The 25,142-nt window shown below is 49.0% G+C and overlaps 4 protein-coding genes and 1 non-coding gene across 7 annotated transcripts in view; 4 read left to right on the top strand and 1 right to left on the bottom strand.

The window, feature by feature from the left end:
* The window catches only part of TOGARAM1 (TOG array regulator of axonemal microtubules 1), a 38,152-nt gene extending 36,851 nt beyond the window's left edge, over positions 1-1,301 (top strand). Inside the window, exon 21 of the mRNA XM_051621544.1 lies at positions 354-1,301. Coding sequence (XP_051477504.1) covers positions 354-607 — 254 coding nt within the window. The 3' untranslated portion in view covers positions 608-1,301. The remainder of the gene's footprint in view (positions 1-353) is intronic.
* PRPF39 (pre-mRNA processing factor 39) lies at positions 1,289-16,476 on the top strand. Its single transcript, XM_051621546.1, has 14 exons — positions 1,289-1,463; positions 3,947-4,296; positions 4,565-4,690; positions 5,330-5,448; positions 6,207-6,374; positions 7,135-7,300; positions 7,928-8,035; positions 10,103-10,267; positions 10,585-10,711; positions 10,805-11,073; positions 11,671-11,855; positions 13,230-13,304; positions 13,897-14,017; positions 15,662-16,476. The coding sequence occupies exons 1-14, from the start codon at positions 1,289-1,291 to the stop codon at positions 15,710-15,712; spliced, it is 2,205 nt and encodes a 734-aa protein (XP_051477506.1). The 3' UTR covers positions 15,713-16,476.
* LOC127386128 (small nucleolar RNA SNORD127) lies at positions 11,161-11,246 on the top strand. The gene has a single exon (XR_007889819.1). It is a non-coding gene; the product is annotated as a small nucleolar RNA SNORD127 (small nucleolar RNA).
* Positions 16,477-16,984: 508 nt separating the features above from the next.
* FKBP3 (FKBP prolyl isomerase 3) lies at positions 16,985-21,599 on the bottom strand. The gene is made up of 7 exons (XM_051621551.1): positions 21,455-21,599; positions 21,266-21,367; positions 21,074-21,184; positions 20,363-20,498; positions 19,309-19,376; positions 18,055-18,152; positions 16,985-17,226 (listed from the first exon to the last, which is right to left on the bottom strand). The coding sequence occupies exons 1-7, from the start codon at positions 21,563-21,565 to the stop codon at positions 17,172-17,174; spliced, it is 681 nt and encodes a 226-aa protein (XP_051477511.1). The 5' UTR covers positions 21,566-21,599; the 3' UTR covers positions 16,985-17,171.
* Positions 21,600-21,661: 62 nt separating this feature from the next.
* The window catches only part of FANCM (FA complementation group M), a 65,957-nt gene continuing 62,476 nt past the window's right edge, over positions 21,662-25,142 (top strand). For all 3 annotated transcript variants that reach the window (XM_051621542.1, XM_051621541.1, XM_051621543.1), the window contains exons 1-3: positions 21,662-22,369; positions 23,066-23,238; positions 24,892-24,969. In XM_051621542.1, the coding sequence (XP_051477502.1) occupies positions 21,805-22,369; positions 23,066-23,238; positions 24,892-24,969 (816 nt within the window). In that variant the 5' untranslated portion in view covers positions 21,662-21,804. The remainder of the gene's footprint in view (positions 22,370-23,065; positions 23,239-24,891; positions 24,970-25,142) is intronic.

The following is a 25,142-nucleotide window of genomic DNA, read 5'->3' as shown; positions in this document are numbered from 1 at the left end:
TGTGAGAATTAAAGGTCCTTATGGTAATCCTAACTAATAAAAAATTTGTTTTACTGGTTTTAACTTATTTGGAAAATTGTAATAATCAGCAGTACCAGTGCTAGGGTGTAAACTGCTGGGAGAGGATAAAATGGGTGTTTTTTAGGGAAAGCTGGTGTCTTTTACGGGGGCACTGATGCTGCTGCAAGGACGATCCCTTGAGCACAGCAAGCATTCCTGCACTAGCTGCTTTGAGAAGGTGCTTTGACACCCAGTGCTTTGAAGCACCTCTCAAAGCGAGGGGGTCGCTTCCGCGTCGCGTTTTTAAAGCGAGTCTTCACGCCCTGCTTGCAAACCTGCTGTCTTTCTTGCAGACCTTGTTACGGAGCTGTACCCCCGGAAGCCTCACGCTGTGGAGCAGAAGGTGCTGGCTGTCCTTTGGCACCTGCTGGGCAGCCTGACGAGCGGCGGCTCCTTGCCTGGAGCCGGCGGGAACATGCGGGCAGCCACAGCCAAGCTTTCCAGAGCGCTTTTTGCACAGATGGGGCAGAGCCTCTTCACTCACGCTGCCTCCCAGCCGCCACACGTCAGGAAGAGTTTGGAGGAGTTTCTGGAGACGGCAGCCTGAAGCAAGAAGTCAGCCTGAAGCAAGAAGTCAGCCTGAAGCACAAAGTCAGCCTGCGTGTGTGGGACCGGTGCGGCGGCCGGGCTGGGACAGAGGGAGAGCTGTGGGCACGGGGACACCGGGAGCAGCCCAGCGGCGGGTGGCAGCGCCCGTGGGGATGAGGGACGGTCCCTCCCACTCGCCTGCACTTGGAATCCTCAAGCACACGGGGCGGGAAGGGACCTGTACGGGTTATCTCTTCCAGCCCCGCTGCCACCCGCAGGGACACCTCCAGCCGCAGCCGGTGGCTCCGCGCCCCGCAGGCCTGACCCCCGTCCTGGGCCGGGGTCTCCAGGGCCGGGGTCTCCAGGGCCGGGGTCTCCAGGGCCTGTCCGGACACCCCGCTCCAGGGACCCTCACCTTCCCCTGCGGGCACAGCCCCCCGCCGGCCGTGGTGGAAAAACGCATCGCAGAGCCACGTTCCCACTTGTTTCAGGGCTCAGCTCGGACCGCGGCAGGCGGAAGAAAAACCCCAGAACTTAACCCTACGCGTCTTCTCGCTTGTATCTGTGAAAACAACCTATTTTTTTTTTAACCCGCAGCGGCGCAGTTACGACCTCGCCGTGAGGTCCCGGGAGACCAGCCCCAGCCGTTCCCCGGGCCCCCCGCCCCTCGCGCTGTACCGGGCCCCGCCGCCAATAAAGGATGGATCTCGGTACCGCGGCCTCCCGCCCTGAGGGGCCGGCCGGGGCGGGGCTGGCTGCGCATGCGCGGGGCCGGCGGGCTGGGGGCGCATGCGCGGGGTCCCGCGCGCCTGCGCAGTGCGGGGCGGCGGAGGCCCGGGCGGCGGGAGGCGGGCGGGCAGGCGGCCCCGCGGCAGGTACCGGGCACCGGGCGGGCTGGGGCGGCGGGACGGGACGGGGCGGGACGGGACAGGGGGGCCCGGGCGCTGGGCTGAGCCCCGCGGGACGGCCGGGCTCGGCGGGGCGCTGGGTCCAGGCCGGGAGCCGCGGCAGCCGCGCCCCGCGTGTGGCGCTGGGCCCGGCCCGGCGCTCGCCCCGCGCCCGGGAGGTTGTGTCGTTGTTGGGTTTTTGGGCTCCGGGGCGTCGGGTCTTTCCTGGCCCCCCCCCCCCGGCCCGGGCTGCCCTGCCCGGGGTCCCGTCCCGCCCCCGCGGGGGTTGGCGGCGGGAGCTGGGCAGGGCGGGAACGCCGCCCCGCTCTGGGGCTGTTCTGGCTGGTTTCGTGCGCGGGGATAAACACCCGCGTGCGCTGAGCGCTCGGCGGGCACGGGCTGAATCGCGTACGTTGGCATACATTGTGTACAGTTGGGACGTGCGGTTATCGGGTCTGCTTATTTAGTGATTGATCCTGAGGGAGCTCGGGGCGCCTGGAATGAAGCTCCTCTGCTCTGCGGCCCGTCGGGCACCAGCCTCGTGTCCCCTCCTTCTGGAGCTCCCCGGGTCGAGGGGCCTTCCCTTTGGTACAGGGTCGATCCTGGCGGCTGAAACGCGTTTCTGGAAGAGTTTTGGGTCGTGCCTTGGTTCCCTGGGGTGTTCTAGAAAGCCTGCGGTTGGAAGCAGTTGCCGTTAGAAACGGGAACAACAGTTGGTGCCCAGGTGATCCGGTGCTGCTCCTGCCTTTTCTCTTTGATCCCCTCTTCACAACCAGAAGTTTTGGGGGAGTTGTTTTCCAATCTGGAGCCCCATCTTCTGTATCAGCCAGAGAGGAAAGCATCTGTCAAATATCAGAAGTTGAGATCATAAATTACTGTAAGTTTAAGAATAGTTGCATTAGCTTTCCCAAGTTTTAGAGCTGTAAACATCCTTTAAACAATTTGTTTCAAGTGTTGGGGCTGCCTTTTGCATAACCCAATCCTTCTATGCCTTAGTTTTATAACCTTTACAGAGGTAAGCTCTGAATGGTAGCATCTGTTTTAATTAAGCAGATGTCTTATGTATGTTTAGTATCTTAATTTATAAATATAGTGAAGATGCATCTCAAACCCTCACTAAGGAAACTGTTTTTTGGTGCAGGCTTCCTAGGTGGCCCAGAGTGTGGGAAGGAGCTGGTCATGAAGGAAATAAGCTGCTCATCTTACACAGGCCTCCCCTTTTCCTGTAGAACAGAAGCCGTACAGTGCTCTGTGGTGTCACCTGACTCTTAAATGGTGTGAGCTGTGGATTTATGAACAGTTACCACATAAAGTTACAAAATTATAAACTGTTTGACTTGAGGGAAAGAAATTGTATTTATAGGGTTGTCAGATGATGTATATAGTGGAGACTAGAAACAATTGCTTTTGGCAAACAGTTATTGGAAGTCTTGCAGAGCAGACCACGTGGACCTGCTAAGGCTGCCCAGGTCAGGTGGCTGGATGGGCTCCTGGGAAGGCATCAGCTGTTTCCTCACAGGTGGAGCTGCTGAAGATGGGGAGCAGATGTTTTTCCTTTTTGTCAGTTTCCCCCACTCTGTGTTTGGTGGCTTGTTGATGTATCTGTCGCAGTAAAAGAGAGCAGTCTGCTTGTTCTCTTCAGGCTTTCAGTGGGAAAGGAGTCTGGAGATACAGAGTCGGAGCGACTGTTGTGTCGTGGTGTTACCTGGAGTGGCTCTGTGGCTGGAGCTGGGCTGGGGCTGGTGCAGCCAGGGGCTGTGTGCCCGGGGTTCAGGTGGGGATGGCCCTGAGCAGCACACAGCCACCTAGGCTGGACTGGCCTCTGGAGAGGGTAGGGCTGGGCAGCAGCCTTTGGCAGGGAGATCAGAATGAAGAGTGGGAGGAGAATGGAGTCTGTCCTGAGGGGCAGGAGGAACCTCTGGCACCTGAGCTGTGTGTGGGAGCCAGTGAGGGCCCGTTTTGTGTGGCCCTCTGATGCTGGTTAATTCATACTGGCATTCCTGTGGACTGTCTGGTGCTGAGAGTGCTTTTCTTTCAAAGTTATTACTTAAGCCAGTTCAGGTAGGCATTCAAGGGACACTTTGACATATATTTATTTTGCAAAGAAGTTGCTGATTTATATGAAGTAGGAGAACTGAAGAAATTAGAACATAATTCTCTATTTGGAATGAACTTCCACCAGACTCCTACAGGAATACTGCAGCTGTTCACTTTTACACCAGGACAGCTACTTGTGGTAGTTTTTTAGAAAAAGCACAATGGTCTGTATGTGCAGATGTTACAAGGTGTGACTGCTATCAACATATCTTTAATTGTGAATTGGGCTCAGTGTGGAGCAGATCCGATTGCTGAAGGTTTGTGGTGAAATACATGAATGCCTGAAGGCCCGGGGAGACTCCTGGCTGGTAGTGCACAGCACAGTTCTGTTTGGCTCTTCACTACATGTGTATTGAATCTTTCTGTTTCTACAGGATCTGGTATCACCTCAGCCATGGAGAACACAGATAATGCAGAGGTGGAGAAGCCGACTGTGAGCAATGACAGCACGGACAATCGTGCCGAAACAGCAGCAGAGGAACAGCAGATGGACTTCAGTACAGAGATCATGAGTGTGACTGAGATGGAGCAGTCACCTGATAGTTCCCCTGACTTGAACGAAGAGAACATGCAGGAGAGTGAAATTCCAAATATTGAGAGTTTACAGACAACAGACATTGACGCTTGCTTCCCTCCAGATTTTGACAAGTTCTGGAAAGTCGTAGAGGACAATCCCCAGGATTTCACAGGATGGGTATATCTACTGCAGTATGTAGAGCAGGAGGTTAGTACACACCCCTCTTTTCCTTAGCCTTCCTGAAATAAACAAAACCAAAACAAACCATGGACATCCCAGTGACAAATCTAGAGCTGCACATCAGGCTTTCACAGATACTGTTTTAGGACAGCTACCCTTGCCAGTGTTGTCAGCAGGGATCACAAAATCGGAACAATTGTTTTTAAGACAATATTACAGCAATAATTATTTTAGAAATAATGCAAAGTCTTTTGTAAGGAAGGGGTACATTGCCTTTATTGTGCATTTCTTGCAGAACCACTTACCAGCTGCCAGGAAAGCATTTGACAGGTTTTTCACGCATTATCCATATTGCTATGGATACTGGAAAAAGTATGCGGACCTGGAGAAGCGGCACGACAACGTGAAGCAGTCTGATGAGGTATGTAGGTAGCTGGGGCAGCTGTTGCCAGTGGTCCTGTTAGCCAAACAGTGACTAACCTACTGCAAGTCATTTGGCTGCCAGTACCTGCCATGTCTGGTCAGGTCTGCAGGGATTTTGTTTGCACTTGTCACGTCTGTGGCATTTGTAGCTAATGTTTTTTCTCTTTGTTGGCAGGTGCGTTAAACCTCTACAGTTTGTCAAGCTTTGCAGTGCAAGCCTCTGTATTACACTGCAGCTTAACAAGTAGGGCAGGGCTTTTCTGTCACTTCCATTTATTACTCATTTTCAAAGCAATATAGTTGGTTTGCTGGTCACAATTGCTACATCTTATTGCATTTTTGGTCAGACGCTGTCAATGATGCTCTAATGGGTCTGTGCCCTATGGTCTGTACCCCAAAGCCTGCCCACACAACCTGGTCAGAATGCAGGGACCGCTGCGCTTTGAAGATCAAGACTCTGCACGTGGAGATCAGAACATTGCCATGTTCTATCCAACCTCCACCCAAATGGTAATGGTAGATTATTTAAACAAAATTCCAGTAATTAGTATTTCTAAGGTTCACCGGATAACACAGTGTTGCCTCTCTATTAGGACACCATTAAGTATTTGAAGTACAGTTCTCCTTCTCTTCATAGGTTTATCGCAGAGGGCTGCAGGCAATTCCTCTTAGTGTTGATCTTTGGATACATTATATAAACTTTTTAAAGGAGACCTTGGACCCTGCGGATCCGGAAACTAACAGTACTATTCGAGGGTAAGTTGAAAGCAGATGCAGGGAAGCCCATACATGCAGTCCCAGTGCAGTGTGAGCATGTCAGTCTGTTCCAGCTGAGGGACAAGCTCTCAACAGCCAGTGCTTACTTTGAGAATTTTCAACAGGGTGGAGCCCAGTTCCATAAGAAGGGCTGGACAATACAGTGGAGTACAAGGATCGAAGGGTGTGACTCAAGAACTTCAAACAAGGCATTAGGAAATGCTTTGTACAGCACTGGAACAGGTTCCCCACAGAATTTTTGCAATTTAATTCCTTGGACATTTTCAGGACGTGGCTAAATGTGTCTGACCTCATCTGCTGCTGGCAGCGGTCCTGGTTAGAGTAAGAGGTTGGACTAAAGTTTCACCCAAAATCTTAACTGAACTTAAACGGAAGCAGCTTCTAGCTGCATGATTAATGTGTGGCTTTTGTGTGCTAAACTGCTTAAGGAATGGTTTCAGAATCTTTGCAAGTGGTGAAGATTATGTGTTTTCCTCATATCTTGTGTCCCTGCAAGGGGCTTTTTCTGTTGCCTTTGTTCTGTTGTGGCAGCGCTGGAGGAAAAAAAGGTGAGTGCAGACTTCCTGAAATTCTAGAGATCGTGCTCCAGGTATCTAGAAAATACTTGGAAGAGTTTAAATAATGAATGTAAGTGTGGTTGTCAGGAAATGAGGGTGCTCATAATCTTTAATAAGATCTTTTCTTCCTTGTTGAGACACCACATCCAGAAGCAAGTGTAACATTACTTCATTTTTCAGAGCCTATGAACATGCAGTTTTAGCTGCTGGGACAGATTTCCGTTCTGACAGACTATGGGAAATGTATATCAACTGGGAAGATGAACAGGGAAACCTAAGGGAAGTTACATCCATCTATGACCGCATCCTTGGAATTCCCACACAACTCTACAGCCATCATTTCCAGAGGTAAAGAGGAAGCAAAGATTTAGTAAATGCTCATGGGGTTCTTAAGCACACACTAACCTACTTGCGTAAATGCAAAAATGTTCACTCAGAACAAGAGCTTGAAATAGTTACTGAGTTTTTTTATACTTAGGTACTCATACAGCCTCACTGTCTTAAAAGTACTGATAAGTGTTTTAGAGTTTGGTTTTAGATAAATTCACAAGTTTTGCTGTGGAATAAAGAAAGGCCTTGGAATTGTGAGGAAGAAGATGGGATGTCTTTGCAAAGTCAGAACGAGCAGTTTTGAATTCCTCATGCAGTGCTCACATGTGGTGAAGCACTAGTTGTCTGAAGAGAAATTCTTGGTTAAATTTGAGGCAGTAGATTCTGCATGAGTATGGAGAGGTTGAGAGGGAACAAAAACCTTAGTTAAGTTACACATCAGACCTCCCCGGAATTTCTACAGGTCTTTTAGGTTTGGAAATAAAGTATCTCCCTCTGAAACTGATCTTGCCCTTTGCCATCAGTGGGCATGGCAAGCGGTCTGCCTTTGCCACTGTGGTTTGTCACTTCCATTTCTCCATGAAGTGCCAAGATTTGGTGCCTGCTGGGTGGCAGCAGTTGTGCTCGGGCTGGGTGTCAGAAGTTGCGTTCTCAGGGTTGCCCTAGATGGATAAAGTCCTGCAGAACCCCACTAGGACTTACTGTTGTGCTGTGGTTGTGCAAAGTGTTGCAATGTAAAACGTCGGGTTCGTGTTGCCTTGTTTCTGGCTGCTCCCAGGTTTAAAGAACACATTCAGAACAACTTGCCTCGAGACTTCCTGACCACGGAGCAGTTTGTTCAGCTGCGCAGGGAGCTGGCCTCTGTGAACGGGCACAGCGGGGAGGATGCGCAGCCTGGAGGCGACCTGCCCTCTGGGACTGAAGATATAACTGACCCTGCCAAGGTATGGGTGCAGAGGATGGTTGTTGGCACTTGTGCCTCTGGGCAAGGGATGAGTTTATTGGCAGAAAATTCAGTACCTCAGTAGCTGAGGTCTTGCTGTAATTCTCTTGGCATGTCATTACTCCCTGGCTCGTGAGGTAACTGCTTTTGTCTACAGGACATACCTGTCCACTGTTTTCACAGGCATTAAAGAAATTGAGTTAAAAAATGAAAGAAGTGATGTACAAAACTTTATGAATGGATAGGAATTATTCCAGTTAAAAGTTTATGAACTGGTCTAAGAAAGCTCTCCATCGGCAGTGGGCTGTGCAGGGCCAGAGCCTTGAAAGGTACACAGACTTGGAGCCACCCAAAGGAATTGCTAGCTGTGAAAATGTACACATACTGAAACCAAGTTGGACTTGGATTCCAATTAATTTGTAATCTCAATCATCTTTAGCATAAGACCGGAACACCAGCTGGAAAACCAACCCAACTGGGTTGCACAGGGGGCTCAGGCACCATCAGGGCCATCTCTTCAGGGTAACACTCAGGGCATCCATCGTGCTTCTGATTTGTGCATATTGCCATCATCATGAAATGCATTTACAGTGCCTGCCTGTGTTACATTTTTTAAATTATGTTCTAGCTAATCACTGAGATAGAGAACATGAGGCACAGAATCATTGAGATTCATCAAGAAATATTCAACCACAATGAACATGAAGTCAGCAAGAGGTGGACGTTTGAAGAAGCGGTAAGTTTGGTTTCTCTGTGTAAGGCAGCAGGCATCAGAGTGCTGAACAAGGGCTTGGGAGCTAGGGATTTTCAGTAACTTTTAGGCCTTAAGAGCTCAAACTGTTCTCTGCCATTTTTCTTGTGAAAAGACAGCTTTTTAAGTCAGCTCTGTCGTGTCAGTTTGAAAATCTTTAGGCAGTATTTGGAGAGAGGCAGGATGGTGTGTTGTGTACTGGGCAGTCTGCAGTGCCCCTGCACAGGTCACCTTGTCAGTTAGTGCTGCCTTATGCATGTGGGGCTTTGCAAAAGAGTTAAGGGGTTGAAAGTAGCTGCAATTGAAAAGGTAAGCCTGTCCTAAAAGGAGAATGAAATTTGTATGGTTTTGTATTTTAACATTACACTCTTCAACCTGAAATCAGTTCACTTGTTTTCCAAAAGTAGCCATTGTAACCGGAGCTCCTGTGCATAATGTATTATAAGTAATGAATCACAGCAGTCATTTGATCATGGCAAATGTAGAGCTTTTCCATGTAGAATTAAATTTGGTTACTTTTGAAAAGGCAATCTGAATTTTTAATTCCCGGGATGTTTGTTTTTTTTCTTCCTGGCAAGTAACATATTCCATACCATGGTTCTTGTTTTAAATTTACTTTCATTTTCAGAAGTACATTGTATTAAACAGTTGGCACAGATGTCTAGAGACAGAACTGTTGTGTTGCTTTGTGCCCTTGTTGGGCCAGTCCTAGTGCTGGGGACAGAACATGGTCCAGCTCTGGTGGGTCTCCTGTTGGTGACCCAGAGCCTGGAGTGCTGTTCCCAGCCCCACATAGGACATCTTTGCACCAGGTCCCTGTCATAGAAGGAAGCAGAGCATGTAGATTGTGTCCCTAGAGTAAGTGGGGCTCCAAGGTGCTGATGTACTGTGGAAAATGGTTATGTGAGTGCAGGTTTTCTTGGCTCAAGAAACATTAACCTACAGCTTATTGACACTGAGGAGAATGGTAAAACTGGACATCCTGCAGAAAATGTCTAAGAAACTGAGTGTTTGCTCCTGGGCCAGTCAGTATTTTACTACCAAGATAATATCTCTCCTCAGTAGAGAGGAGATACCAGTGTGTTGGATCTATGAGGAACTTGAAATAGCAAGTTGAACATGTCTTTATAATGGCCAGAGATGAGCTAGATGGGCAACATATCACATGGGTTTTGGAGACCCCTTAGAACTGGTTTTACTATTATTTTAGCAGGAACAATGTACCTGTGCATTTTTCCAAATAGAAAAGAGTGTTTGGTTTCACAGTAGGGTGCAGCAAGAAGCACGAAGGGGGTGATTGGCCTTAAATTTCAGGTGGCCTTGAAGAATTGAATGTTACTCCTTAATTATTCTAAGTTCTTTAAAACATTTGTGTGTATTTGTATCGGAGATGGAACTGCAGCACAGAAGAGAAATAATCAGGTAAAATTAAAGATGAAGGGGAGGAAAAGCAAAAGATTTGCTTTGCTGTGGTTAGTTCAAAGCAGTGTTTACCTTTTCTGTGCTGAGCTCTGTCCCTCCCAGCTCCTCTTGTAGCCATCAATAAAAGCTCAGTCCTGCTAGCTCTGGAGTAATCAACCTAATGTAAATATTTCATGTGAAGTTCTCTTTAGTACTCTGACTTCCCTTGCCATGACTCTCAACCAAACTTTGAATGAATTAGTAGGATATGCGCTAGTACAACAGGAAGTACTTCAGCTGTGGGTGTGTGTGCATGTGGGCAGTGCCCCTTGCTGTTAGGATGGCATTGTTAGATTGTCACTGCAGGTCTGCAAGGGAGGGACTGCACGGAGACCTTCCTCAGCTGCTGTGAACATTTGCACTGAAAAAGCTTCCTAGAAAAACAAGTTACTAGCCTAGGATGTGGTTGTCAGCAACATCCCTTGATCGATACTTGGTAATCCCAGCAGATTGACTCGGGTGATGTGTATATAATTCTGAAGTCCCCTTTACTTCAATGGCATTACTCGAATGATGTGTGTCTGGTTTTTTATTTAAGCAACTTGTTGTTATGCTTATTAGTCCTAAGTTGCCATGCTGTGACTCTTGCAGATAAAGAGGCCTTACTTCCACGTAAAACCTCTGGAGAAAATTCAGCTGAAAAACTGGAAAGAGTACTTAGAATTTGAGATAGAAAATGGCACTCATGAGCGAGTTGTGGTCCTCTTTGAAAGATGTGTTATTTCATGTGCCCTCTATGAGGACTTCTGGATTAAGGTAAGGGAAGTGGTTTCCCACCTCTCTCCTGCTGATTGCACACATTGATCTAGTGACTAACCTTTTGTACTCTTGTGGAATGTTGTTCATATATAACTATATCTGTTGCATTAGGAGATGGTCTGCTTGCAACCAGATTTGACTGCTGCATATGCCAACTTCGTTGCCTCTCTACGTCCTTCCTTACAGAAACTAGTCTAGTGGTTCAATAAAGGTGCTGAATGGGTTTAAACAAAAGAATTTTATCGTTCTGGCATGTTTTTAAAGACAAATACAACCTTTAAATTGTTCAATCTCTGCTCTGTTTTCAACTATAGTATGCCAAATACATGGAGAATCATAGTATTGAAGGAGTGAGGCATGTCTACAGCAGGGCTTGCACAATACACCTTCCTAAGAAACCCATGGTTCACATGCTGTGGGCTGCCTTTGAGGAGCAGCAGGGTAAGAGCAACATCAGGCTTTGCTGGGCGGGATTCTGTTCTCCAGAGGCTGTTGGATGTCTCCGATCTGACGGCGTCTCCACCGGTGTTTCAGGCAACATCGACGAAGCCAGAAGGATCTTGAAAACCTTTGAGGAGTGTGTGCTGGGGCTGGCAATGATCCGGCTGCGCAGGGTGAGCCTGGAGCGCAGGCACGGCAACATGGAAGAGGCGGAACACCTGCTGGAAGATGCTGTCAGGAACGCCAAGTCCATCAGCGAGGCGTCCTTCTATGCCATCAAATTAGCTCGGCACCTCTTCAAAGTGCAGAAAAATCTTCCAAAGGCAAGAAAAGTGCTGTCAGAAGCCATAGAACTTGACAAAGTATGTGTTCCCTCTTCATTCTGCCAAAAAAAAAAATAATATAATCTTGGTAGTTTTCTCTCTTGCTGAACCACTTCTTTAACAATATGGCAACAATGATGACAAGAATTGTACCTGTATGTAATGTGTCATTACTGCATGGAGACAACAGTCCCTCTAAACTGATGTTGCTGTATTTGCACTTTGCATATCTGAAGTTTACAGATTTACTTTACACAATGTGCTTCATACTTTTCATGTCTCTTTTTTAGAGTCTTCATTCTTGTAGGCCCGTTCACATGTCAAGGTGAACAAAATTGATCGTGCAGGCAGTAGTCATAGATCATTCTGTGTAACCACAGAAACATTAGGCACTCTGGGTGCAATTAGTTCACTACTAGTAAAGTGTGACAGCTGTTTCTGTGGTGTCAGATCACTTCTGAGCTGCTTGTGAAACAAACCAGCTCAAAGATGAATGGTGTAAAAAGAAAATGTTTGTATTGACTTTTCTAGCATAAATTTGTAATGTAAACCTTCTGGTCTGCATCCAGGAGACATACATTGAGTGTGAAATACCTGACATGACCATGTACCACTTGTAATGCATCTTTTGCCCAGGAAAACACCAAACTGTACCTTAACTTACTTGAAATGGAATACAGTGGGGACCTCAAGCAAAACGAGGAGAACATCTTGAGCTGCTTTGATAAAGCTGTCAATGGCGCCTTGTCCATCAAAATGAGGATTACCTTTTCTCAGCGGAAAGTGGAGTTTCTGGAGGATTTTGGTTCTGATGTAAACAAGTAAGATGTGATCTGTGCAGTGGCCAAATACGGGTCATCCAAAGAGGGCTTGTAGAAGCAGTAGGGAAGGAGTAGGTTTATGGTGTCTGTTGAATTGTTCCCTTCATGCCATCAGCTCTTTGGTGAGGGATAAGCTGCTTGTCTAAAACAAATTCCTGTTTCTAAATAACAAATCTCCTTTCAGAAAATTACCCCTCTTCTATGAAATATCTAACACCTCATAGAGTAAAACTTCACTGCCTGTAACTTCTGACTGTAGCTTTCTCTTGGTAAGCCTTACAAAGTAGGGTGCTCCTCAAAGAGGACATGAAGTGTTTTGGGACAGGTACAGTCTGACACTCTGTACCCTGTGAGCTGCTGTGTGATGCTTCCAGAAATCCACTGTTTTGGTTTTGCTGTGTTCAGGAGTAGTAGCAATACTGCACTCTTACTTCTAGAAGTACAACTTTTTAATATACTTTTTTACTGTAAATCTTCTATTTTCTATTTTCTATTTCTTCTATTTTAAAGCAAGTGCTTGTTTTTATTTAGATTTTGCAGCTAAATAACATGAAAGGACTAACCTTAAGTTAGTTTTTCTGCTTTGTATGCTTTTAACAATAGCTGGTCCCTTGTTTCTGCTGGCTCTGACCAATCTGACTTTCTGGCAGCCAAGCATTGCAAGCTGGGGATACTAGGGCAGACCAAACAACGTGAAGTTTTCAGTTCCCAAATAGTACTAGAGCACAGAATAAGAACAGGAAACTGTTTTCTCCAAGAGGAATATTGACAGAAGGAGCAGTTTTCATGCAATACCTTGTAAACTGGTATGCAGCTGGTGAAGTGACATTTAGCAATCCATGGGAATTTTAGCTAGGACTCCTTTGTGCTGCCTTAAATACACCTTTTCTTCCCATGTTGTTTGGGAAAAGGTTGTAGGTGCTACTTGCAATTGTAATAATTTTATATAATACTTATTTCCAGTACTTAATTAAATGTTGATTCCAAGGACCAGTGCTGCTGTGGATGGCACCACTGCCTGGCTGAGGGGATGCAGTCACTGGAAGGAGCAGCTCTACCCCAAATGTTTTAGAAAGCTTCTTTATAAAGTAACTTTATGGAAGAATTGCATGAAGTGTGACAAAAGTTGAGCAAGTTGGGAATTTCTGAGCTCACAGAAAATTCCTTGCTATGCATTGTGGAATCAAATTCAGTTTTTTGGCCTTCCCATCTTCATGGCAGATCACTGATTGAAATTTGATTATTATTAAGGTGTTTTTAGAATGTTTTGTATTTTTACAGTTCCAGTTAGGCATTTTAAAATGGTTGCTAAGGTGTTTAAAATGTTTATGTGAAAACGGTGAGCAAAGCTTGCTTTCCTTTTGTCTCCTTCAGGCTTCTGGATGCCTATGATGAACATGAAGCTCTTCTGAAGGAGCAGGATTCTCTAAAAAGGAGAGCAGAGAACGGGTAGGAAGTCTGCTCCCCTCAGGGTATAAACCACAGTCATCAACAGTGCAGTGTGTGGTAGCTGGAACTCGTGCTGCACGGAGCTACTGCTGATACTGAGCACTTTGGAAATGCTTTAAAAATAGTTCAGAGAAGAGTCTCAGAGACTTTTTTGTTTGTTTTTATATATATACACATGGGCTTTTCAGCTTTAAGCCTACTGCTTGCAATAACAAGTCACTGTTTTTTAATCCCTTAAGGTGTATACTAAATAGGGATCTGTTGTTGGTTAAAATATTTGGAAACAGATTTATAGGAAAACAATTTTTTTTAATTACCTGTCACAGAAAAAGAGCATTGGTAAAAAAGACTCTGAGCAGAGAGTATGCTATTCCTGTCTCAGTTTGAGCACCAGAGCAATTTAAAAACCAGGCTATTGTTCTGAAGCACAATGCACTCCTCTCTGTCTCTAAATCAAATCCTGTTAACCCTGCTTGGACAGGGCACCAAGTTTGAAAAGGTTATTCACCCTGATCTGTTATGACATTTCTCACACAAAGACATGCTCAGAATTTGATCCAAGATTTACTTACCAGCAAATACTGACTTACAGATCAGAAGAGCCAGATGAAAAGAAAATGCTCACAGACGACCCGAGCTTGGCCTCAGCCCAGATGATGGATGGAGACATGCAGGTCAATCAGGCAGCCTATAATTACAACGCCTGGTACCAGGTAGGTTTGTGCTCTGGGTCTGTCCTGCCACCTGCCTCTGCTCAGTGTGGGCACCTTGTGCTTTCCCAGGGACTGGATGGCCCAGTGTCAGTCAGTGAGGAAAGCTTGGATTAAAGATTCAGCTCTGGTGTTGGTTGGTTCCTCTTTGGCCTGTAGTGCCAGTGTAAAATGCTTCTCTCTGAGGAGCCAGGTGAGCAGTTTGGTGGCTGCCCCTTCATGTGGAGGGACGTGTGACAGCAGCTGAGGCCATTGCTAAGGGCACTAAGTCTGTTCTGTGCTGGAACATTTTGCCCAGGAGACTGCCTTGGGATGCCCATTTACTGTATGTTTTGACAGTTACTTTCTGCAGCTCCTCCTCTTGCCTGTGGCAGCAGCAACCTACAGAGCATGCTCTGCTGCTCTCTGCACTGATGGTCCATTCTGTGTTCTGGCTGTCCAAGGGGCTGGCCGTAAAGCCAGGGCTCCAGAACCGGCCTTGCTGGGTGAGACTAGTACTGGTGAAGGTGGCACTGCTGGTCCCCCCTCAGCTGGGAGGGGAGCCATATACTGCAGGCTTGGAATGCTGCTTGCTTCTGTGTTGTGGAGGATCCAGCTGAAACATTTGCTGAAGCAGATCAGGGATAACTTCTCTGGCCTGCAAGGAGCCTGTGTGGGCAGGTGGGGCACAGAGCAGCTGCTGGGTAACTGGTTTAGAGTTGTCCACATCAAGGTTGAGCGTTCTATCCAAAGTCAGGCTGTGGAAGGTCTCTCACCCAGCATGAGGAAACTGCTCAGCACTAGGCCAGGAAAAATGCCCCAGGATTTCAAACACAGAACTGTGGAGATAGCTGACCTAGGCTGTTCATAAAGACCTCAGTCCTGTGGTTGACATGGTGACTCCATCACTGTCTGTCTTCTGTGCATTTCACAGTCTGAGAACAGGCAGAAACACTTTCTGAAGGGATGGAGATGTGTTTGTGCTATAGCAAGGGCGCTCTGCTGCTGAATGTGCCGAGGCCCAGCTGGGATAGCTGGGGTGCAGCTGGTTGCAGGAAGACCAGGGGAACAGTCTCAGCAATGTTCTCTGCCAGCCATAAACTGAGGGCTTCCGAGGAGGGGGCACTTGGGCTGTCTGCCCTGGCTCTCCCATCTCGGGGTGTGCTGGGAGAGTGAACAGGGATCTGGAACACAGAGAGCTCAGGCTTCCCTTACCTCCTGCTCCCTGCCTTTTTCCTCCCTCTCACAACACTCTGTAGGAAGGGAAGTGGGCAGGTACCAAGGAGGGGATCCAGGGTGCAAGAGTGAACCTCTGACCTGTACTGTATAGGAAGACTGACCAGATGGGTGTTTGCTGAGAACTAGAAGCACAATGGGCAGCAGTGCCAGCCTCAGCCCTGGCTGTGCAACTGAGCCAGCCCTCAGTTCTACCTCTAACAAAGCTCCTTCCAGTGGGGCTTGGAGGTGTGTGGAGTCCTCAGGAGCACCAGGCGGAGGATTGGGCTGCGCACAGCACCTGGCGAGGGGGGAGCCAAGCCTGGGTTCTCTGGTGTGATGGGCACTGTTACCTGCCTGTGCCTCCCTGCAGCCTTAGCTGGCTCATCACCAGGTGTCTTTCCTGAGCATGGGCAGCCTGACTCACACTGTCCTGTCTTTGTTTTTCCCTAGTACAATTACCAGAACGCCTGGAATTACGGACAGTATTACCATCCGACTTGATCCAGGGAGAGAGTGAATTCACTGTGCTGCGGTTTCAACAAAGACAATACAAAAATATATTTTTCTAAATTAGGGATGTGAAAGAACTGTTGTCATACCTGCTTTTTGGTCTCTTGCATGTGAAATGAGCTGATGTTCACAGGGTATGTGTGAAGCAAGATGTGTGTGCTGGTAACCGATACGTGATATCTGTACAATCCTAGTTTACCATAAATGCATTGTTTTTTAATTCCCTGCACTAATTTATGGAGATATCTGAAGAATTTTTTTTTTCAGTCTCATAATGATTCCATAGATTTAATCAGTAAAGCTGTAGGGTTTCGGTTTTTGGGGTGTTTTTTTCCCCCTAAAGCTGTTCTGCTGACCCATGTTGGCTACCAGGGCTGCCAGAGGGGGAGCAGGGCTGTCCTCTCTGGTGCTGCTCCCCGGTCAGCACCTCAGACCTGCTCTGTCACCAGCTCCCTGCCTCAGCCAGTTACTCCCAGGCTGCCTGGTTTGTGGCATTAGGATTGAACTCTTGGGGTGACACCAGCAGCCCTGGCAAGCTGCCACAGGGATTTTCTATTCCACATTGGGGGGGGGGTGGAGTAAAAAAATTAAAACGCGGTGCAAGGTGACGTTGTGTTCTTTTTTAAAAAGCACAAACTGTGTTTGGGATGATTTTTGTATTTGGAGTTTTTCATGTACACAGTGTGAGCAGACTTTTTTTCATTTTGATCAAAGTGATCATTCTCATTTTTGTAATAAAAGCCAGGAATTCAGTAGTTCTCTGGGCTTTCTTGGGTTGCCTGATCCAAACCAGGAGGAAGAGCACTGGGGTCTTGACAGTTCAACACCTGTTCTGTTCATAACTGGAGCTGTGGCAGAGGGGCACCTCAGGAGTGTTGGTGGCATGTGGGGTTCTCATCTAGAGATGGGCATTATGCCTGATGCTTCTAGGAAAGATGCATCGATGGATCTTTTCTAACTTCAGGAATGCCTAGAATATAAATGTAAATGCTTTTCTCCTTCCCCTCTTCTACTATTCTAGGTTAACTACATTGTGGGGTGGGTACTGCTGTAACTCAGCAGCTAGAGCTGAAAGAGAAGTGCAGTCCCGGAGCCCTGAGCAAGGTATGGAAGGAAGCCTCTTTCAGTGGAAGGGAAGGGTCACTGCAGACAGCTGCAGTCAGTCCCCCAGGGGTTTACTTCTCTCTTCTAGAGCTGTGCTCACCCCCTCCAGTAAGGGAAGGAAGTTTTAAAGTGATCATATACACAAAAAAGTGAAGTCACTTGCATGTATAAACTATGTTTTCTTTAGTGGTATGTTACTGTACAGCACTTGGGGCAGGGAAAACAAACTTGATTTCAGTACAAGGCCACAGTTGTAACTATCCTGAAGTTACACGAGCAGAACTGCAGTTGTTGGAAGCTTTCTTGATCATCAATGGGTTCCCAGCAGCAAAGGAAACTCTTCATTTCATTCAATATCCACCAATTCCACTTCAAAGAAAAGTTTTGCATTTGGTGGAATCCTGTTTGCACAAGTTAAGGAAGCTTTAAAAAAAGAAACCCAAGCCCCACCCAGTTCCACATCCCTCCCTAGGAAATGCTTTCCCACCTGTTGTCCTGTTCCTCATGTGTCAGTGTCACATTTCACTGTCCCCTCGTAACATCCTGGAGTTCATACAGACCCACAGCTGCTGGTTAACAGCAGCAGCCACCAGGCTCTGCAGATCCTTCTCATTGTTCCTGCTCCTCAGAGGATGAGCAGCTCGAGTCCTCCCTGAACTGCCCAACCATGGTGTCCATTTCTGGGACACGGTCACTGGTCTCTCTCTGGGGGAGGTCAGACTGTCCTATGTATTACAGAAGAATGTCTAGAGAGTCCTTTAAATTACTACAGGCTTGGAAGGAGGAACCATCCCTTGTTCCTGACATGTTGGTAAAAAAGAACAACGATGGCCCAGGATCACCCCCTCTATCCCCTACGTCTTTCTATCCCAGAACCAGTTCTAGCCAAGATCCAACTGCCGTCTCTACAGTTGCAGCAGAACTTTCCAGCCTTCTACATTCATTAGCATCCCCATCAGTGCTGCAGGAATAAGCATCTGGAAGCAGCTGGAGTAAAAAACCAGGCAGAAAACAACTGCAAGCTCTGCTGGGCTCCCTAGGGGAGTTTTTCTTCAAAACAAACTGGAAATTGCATCCACCCATTAAGTTCACTGAATTTTTTACAGTTAACATTCCAAGCCTGGCATGAGTAACAAGTGAATGCTCCCCCTCGTTATATCCCTGTCCATAAAGCACTTTATTCCACCAAGCATTTCCAAGTTACTTAATGAATAATTGTGGAAGGATACTTGGCATCGGGCTGCCCCTTCTTGCCATATGCCCACTCAGGTTCTATTTCCAGCTGGGCCTTCTCCCCTTTACTCATTGTTAAGAGAGCTTCATCCCACTGGAAAACAAAGCAGAAGAAAATCAACCACAGCAGTCTGACAGCTTCTGAAGTGCATCTTGAAGGCTTTTGCAGCCTGCCCCGTGAACACCTGCACGAGACCACCTGCCCCTCTCCCCACACCTGCCCACCCGCGGTGGCACCTCCACGTTCTTTTTCTTTGTGGAAGTGTTTCCCCTCCTCTGACCTTCCCGATTCCTACAGCAGCCTGTGCTGCACTGCAGTTTGCGTAGGGACATGAACCCACAAAGTAACAAGCTTGTTTCACTGTAAACATCCTCAGTCATGGCAAACAGGGCGGGATCCGTCTCTCTCAGCCTCAGGTCCCCACCGTTCTGCAGCACTGACGGATCAGTGTTTGTTCAGGGCTGCTGCTTACGACTAATTTATTTCAGTGCTCATCCCTCTTCGGGACTTGCTGGCGCTGCCCAAAGCTGCTCTCAGCTGAGCACTCCATCAACATTCCAGCAAGCAGCTGCAGCTCATGCCTTGTCACTGCTGAAGGAACGTACTGGGCACCCAAACAAGCACCACGGCCCTCCGCCAAGAGACAAGATAAACCCAGGCGCCTGCTGCTCCTGCAGTGCTCAGGGACCTGCTCCCCTTCCCAGCTCCAATCCCACCACCCATAAAAGCCCTCTTCCTGCATAGCAGCAGCCTGGAAGATTATGCTGGGCTGGGTTTATTTGGTTTCTTAAAGTCAGGTAAGCATAAGATCCTTCCCACATTCTTATCCTGGGCCACCGATTTCCCCATTGGCTCAGCAGCACAAGGCAGTAAGCAGCTCAGCTGCTCTGCGCGTCAGCAGGGCAGGTTCACAGCAGGGTCTGTGCCTCCCAGATGAGAGCAGACGGGTGTGCAGAACCCTGGGCTCTAAGGAGTGCCTGGAGCCTGCCCAGCCACCCCCGAGACGGCTCCCGCCCACCCTGCTGAGCAGCTGCATCTGCAGCATAGCAGGGCTGGCAGCTTCACCCAGTTCAGAGCTAACAGGGGAAGGGAACACAAGGGGAGCACTGAGGCAAAGACCAAAAAGATGCTGAGGGAAAACAACTGCCTTCTGACAGACAAGAGCACACCAAACACACAGAGGGACTGACAGAGACCCCGACAACCCGTCTGCTGTGCAGAGCACTGGGGTCATGAAAGGTTTACTTACACCTCTGATTACTTTTCCTACACCAACTTTGAAACTCAAAGGTTTGGCTGCTTTCTTCTTCTTTGAACCTGAAAGACAGTTCTGTGTTCATTTGCTATAACATCACACCAAGCACACCCCATACTCCTATTGAAAATTACTATTACAATCATCTTTATATAAATACCTACTCTTTATAATTTTTAGCCCACTGTCAGGTTTTTAGGGGAAAAATTGAGTGCTGTGCACTAAAACCATTATTAAACATGCAAGAGCTAAAGTTGATAAGCATCTTTCAGATATTGATCCAGGGAACCTTAAAGACTAATTTCTGGCTTCCTAAAGTTGATGGCATGAATCACAAACATGTTAGTGAAGCAAAGAACAGGGAATATGCAACATCATTCAACCAGTACAATGGCTCAGGCAGTGTCCCAGTGACAGCCCTGCTGTTCCTCTCAGTGTTGAACATCAGTGTTTCTAGGATTTCAGGATTTCATACACCTAATCCTAAATCCTGTGATCAATAAACTGTCACAAAAACACCAGCATAATCCTCTGCAGTGGATACAGTACACCAGACTACTTCAAATCACTCTGGTCCCAATGCTTCCTCGTTTAGGGGTTTATTACAGAAGCACACCAAGACGTGGTTGTTTAGAGAAGGAGGAGTTGGAACTCAAGCTCCACAGACAAGGGAAGCTCCTAGAGCAGGAACTGTTTCTCCTCCGAAGTAGTTTCAGCACCGATTCAATCCCTACGTCTCACGTTATCTGTGGCCTGGAGAATGCCAAACGTGAGGTCTGGCAAGATGCAGCAGGGTAACTTTACACCAGCCAGGCCAAAAATACTGCCCTGCATTCCCTCACGGAACACCAGGCTCCGGGAGCAGCCGGCAGGGACACCTCCAGTCAGCTAAACACCACAATGACAAAGGCAGTTTTTCAGGACTCCTGCCATGCACACCTTCCAGAAGCAAAGGTTTCCAGGAGGCTGCTTAATAAGCCCAGCTAATTTCCTCTACGTGCATTTGCAACAAAAGCCAAACAGTGTCCAAGTACATACTTGACCTTACTTGTTTGGATATTGGTGTCGAAGACTGTTCCATCCTGTAGCTTTCCTGTGTACCAGCAATGAACAGTGTCTCCTTTCTTTGGAAAGTTGGTTTTATCACCCTTCTTCAAAATCGATTTCGTGTACTTCGGCGGCCCCTAAGTTCATAAAAGCAGAGTTAACGCCTGCTGCATCCAACAGCCTCAGGCCACCTGCAGCCAAGACCGAGCAGCCCCGCAGCCCCAGGCACCGAAGGCACAAGGCAGCCGGAGGGAACGGCGCGTTTCAAAGCGTTCAGTGCTGCAAGATCGGGGGACAAGGCAGCAGCGCGGGCGCGGCTCCCAGCAACGGCTGCAGCCTCGGGAGGTGCCGGGGCCATCGCAGACTCACGGCGCGGGGCTGCAGGGGGCTGCGAGGGGCTGCAAAGAGGCTGCAAGGGGATGCAAGGGGATGCAAGGGGCTGCAAGGGGCTGCAAGGGGGCTGCAAGGGGCTGCAAAGAGGCTGCAAGGGGATGCAAAGGGGCTGCAGGGGGCTGCAAGGGGGCTGCAGGGGGCGGCACGGGGGCTGCACGGGGATGCAAAGGGGATGCAAAGGGGATGCAAAGGGGATGCAAAGGGGATGCAAAGGGGATGCAAAGGGGATGCAAGGGGCTGCAAGGGGCTGCAGGGGCCGAGGCGCGGGGCTCTGCAGTTGCGGCCCCGGCCGCCCCAGGGCCGCGGGAGCTGCACCCACCTCCTCCGCGGCCTCCTCGGGCCTCGCCGCCTTCCCCGCCTTGGCCTCCTCCGCCTTAGCGGGCTTCGCCTTCTCCGCCGCCTGCCCGGCGCCCTCCGTGCCCTTGAAGCGCTGCGGGAGGCGGGGAGCGGGGCGGCAGCGTCAGGGCCCCCCGCCCCGGCCCGCGCCCCGGCCCCCGCCCCGGCCCCGCACCTGCGTCAGGAAGAGCTGCGTGTAGGCCGCGATCAGCTGCTCCTTGTTCGCCGTCTTGGCCACGTTCTTCACCTGCCCCAGCAGCTTGTGCTCCGCCAGGAACTGCGCGACACGCGGGTCAGAAACCCCCGAGCCCCGCCGACACACCCCCCCACCCACCACCTCCCCCCGCCCCGCACCGCCCCGCACCGCCTGCGCCGCGTGCTCCTGCAGGAACTTGATGATGTCCTTCTTGGGCAGCGCCTCGCTCCGCAGCTCCTCCGCGCTCCAGGGCTGCGCCGGGCCCGCCGCCGCCGCCATCTTCCCGCCTCCTCCTCCTCCTCCCGCCCCGCCCGGCGCTCCCCGCGGGGCGGTCTCTGCCCGGGGGGCGGTCTCTTCCTCTCTCTCTTTCTCTCCCTTTTTCCGTCTTCCTCTCCCCCCGGGAGGTTCCCGCCGCCTCCCGTCCCGCCCGCGGCGGTTCCGGCGGGGTTTTCAAGCGGCGGGGCTGAGGGAAGATGGAGGCCGGCGGGTGCGGGTGCGCGGCCGGGCCCTGAGGGAGGATGAGCGGCGGGCGGCAAAGCACCTTGCCTCAGGCCTGGCGGGTTTCGGCGCCGGGGAAGGCACCGGAGGAGGAAGAGGAGGAGGAGGAGGCAGACGATGACCTGCTGCTGGCGGCTGCCGCGGCGGCGGCGGAGGGGAGCCCGGCAGCGGGTCCCTGCCCCGCGGCCGGTCCCTGCCCCGCGGCCGGTCCCTGCCCCGCGGCCGGTCCCTGCCCCGCCGCCGGTCCCTGCCCCGCCGCCGGTCCCTGCCCCGCGGCCGGTCCCTGCCCCGCCGCCGGTTTCTGCCCCGCCGCCGGCTCCCTCTGGATCTACCCCACCAACTACCCGGAGCGCGGTTACCAGCTGCGCATGGCCCGCTCCGCCTTGCTGCGCAACACGCTGGTCTGCCTCCCCACCGGGCTGGGGAAGACCTTCGTGGCCGCCGTGGTGATGTACAACTTCTACCGCTGGTTCCCCTCCGGCAAGGTGCTCTTCCTCGCCCCTACCAAGCCCTTGGTGGCTCAGCAGATGGAGGCGTGTGCCCAGGTGATGGGGATCCCGGCCCGGCACATGGCCGAGATGACGGGTAGGACGGCGGGGACGGGTCCCCCCTGGACTTGGGGGCTGCTCTTCAGCTGCAAAGCAAGGCTACAAAACAATCAACTTTTTTTCTTCTTAAGGGGTTAATTTTCGGTTTTGCAGTAGTTAAAGCCCCAGGTCACCCATATCGTAAGGGCTGGAACGTGTTTTCCTGGAGCTCTGGGGTGCAGCCCTGTTGCTCCTAGAGCCTGAGGGTTCTGCACAGGGGTGTAAAGCCACAGAAAACGTGCTCTGTGTGGAAGACAAACGATAATCCTCTCCCTTTTACCAACCCCGTGAACTGCAGTTGCTTGCTCGCTGAAGTCGTGGCCTTAATGACTGCATCCATACCCTGCTTTTGTTTAAATACACACCTTTGTCAGAGGTGCTGTAGATCAGGTATGAGCCTGCAGGAGGCTCGAGGGCAGCTTGAGCTTTCTAGCCTGGTTTTCAGTGGTTCTGGATTTCGTGTTCTAATGCAAAAAAAAAAAAAAAATCTTCCTAATAATTGCAATCACTTCCCCCCCCCCCTTGAAAATGGGACTAGCATCAAGATGTGTGCTAATTTAAAAGGCAGTCATTTCCCAGGGCAAATGCTGTGTGTCTGCCAGCCCTGTCAGCCCTCTGCTGTTGCTCTCAGGTCACGGGGTTGTGGCTTGTCCCCAGCAGAACAGTTCACTAATATGATGCCTTTAATTTTCAGGGGGAACCCAAGCTCTGAGTCGGAGGGAACTGTGGGCTACCAAGAGAGTCTTTTTCCTTACACCTCAAATAATGGTGAACGATCTTTCTCGTGGGACGTGTCCTGCTGTAGAGGTTAAGTGTTTGGTTGTTGATGAAGCCCACAAAGCCCTTGGAAATCATGCCTACTGCCAGGTAATGCTGGAGTCACCCCACTCTTGTCTCACAACGACAAAAAAAAAGCTCCCTCATAATGATTTGCAGGATCTGCAGAAAGTGTTGCTGTTGTCTTTGTGATAGGAAACTTGTCCTTTAGGTCCTTAGCTTTGTTTGAGAGAGATCAAAGCCTTCTACATTGTCAGTGTCTGGTTTTTAAGTAAAACCTGTGTTAAAACTTGTAAGGCAAGGTGGCTTTTTTTTTTTCCTGAATAAAAGGGTAACTTTTGTTTCAGCTTTTTTACTGGAGCAATTAAAAAAACCCAACAACTTTGCTGTTTCTTTCAGATGTGTTTGTATCTGCAGGTGTTCTCTGGTGTGTTTGCTGTAGCTCTTTGATGGGGGAGGCATTTTTCTTCATGTGGGCTTTTTTGGGTAAAGTTCTTTATCTTACTAAAATGAGTTCAAGGTTTTCTTTCTAAAATTGGGTTTTGTCTTGATTAGCAAAGAGTTTGTTGTGTTGTCTTGGGTTAATCTTCTCATAGTAATATGTAAACTAAAAAAACGTTACAGTTTTACTGACTGGAGAAAATGACTGGAGAAACTGACTGGAGGTGTCTGGAGCTGTGTCTAGTTGCTTACTAGGCCCGTTAGAGGAAATCAGGTGTTGGTCAGTGCTTGTCTAACCTGGCATGCTGGAAAAGAGATGGGAGCTTCCCAAGTTACAGCAGTACTTGTTTGTTTGCTAGTGTTGCAGTTCTCTTCTATCATTTTCAGAACTATAGCAACGTCATTTTCTAAGAATTTAAGCTCATAGGTTGTTTTACCTCAAAAAACTGTACCTTTTTTCCTTAAAACATTGTCCTGTTATTCAACTCACTCTAACACAGAGCCAGGATTTGTGTTCATTTGGCCTTTGGGCCTTCTTGGCTGCAGCTGGGACAAATCTGTTCCATCACCCCTCGTCAGTCCCCACAGCTGTGAAAGCAGCAGGCTTTGTTCTCTGCTTTAGCTCTACCTTTGCATGATCTTCAGCAGAACTATTAGCACAAATTGAATTCCTCTGTACTCTCCATTCACTTATTCTCTGTAGCTTTTCTGTTCTGTTAGAGGTAACTGTGGTTGTTTTCCCTTCCCTGTGCAGTGCCTGGGGGTTGGTCAGGGGGCAGGGTTGGTCACTGGCAGAGTTTGGCTCTGTGGGAAAACAGAGGGAGGCAATTAGGTTGTTGCTAGACTGCTCAGCAACTGTTGCACTTGTTTTGGTCTTGGGGAGTGTTGTGGAATGAGAATTTGGGAGGTCTGAGGAATATTCAGCTGTTTTCCCCATTGAGAAACAGATTCAGTCAGTCTCTCCCGTGTATAAAACGGTAACTTTCAGGTCACGTAGTGCTGTGAGGAGATTAACCCAAGAGTTAGTGTGCTGTTAATCTTTTTGTTAAATAACTGAAAAGTCATTTCATAATCTACCAAGGTTGTTCTGCTGGATGGGAGTGAGATAATATACTGAAGGTTTAGTGTTTCTGGATAAAATTGTTATAAGCTGAACACTTCCTGGTTCCTGTTTGAATTTAGCTGTACTCTTTTTGGAATATTTTTCAAACTTGTTCTACTTCGCGGGTATTTCCATCAACATAGTTTGTATAAGCAAATAATCTCCTTTAAGGATATTAATGGAAACTTTCCTGCTCTTAGGTTGTGAGGGAGCTAAGCAAATACACGAAGCAGTTTCGGATCCTGGCCCTAAGTGCCACACCAGGCAGTGATACCAAGGTGAGTCACATCTGCTTCCATGGTTGGAGTAATGCAGTTTCAGCAGAACCTGTGTTTGGTACCAGCTTGAACACCCTGCAAGATACTGGAGTCTATTAGAATTCCACACAAAAACTGACTCTCTTTACAGTCCATTTAGTCATTGAGGGATTGTCTTTTTCATGCTATAGACC

Source organism: Apus apus, chromosome 5 (assembly GCF_020740795.1).
Source record: "Apus apus isolate bApuApu2 chromosome 5, bApuApu2.pri.cur, whole genome shotgun sequence".
NCBI lineage: Eukaryota > Metazoa > Chordata > Aves > Apodiformes > Apodidae > Apus > Apus apus.
This window is presented reverse-complemented; position numbering and strand designations above follow the sequence as displayed.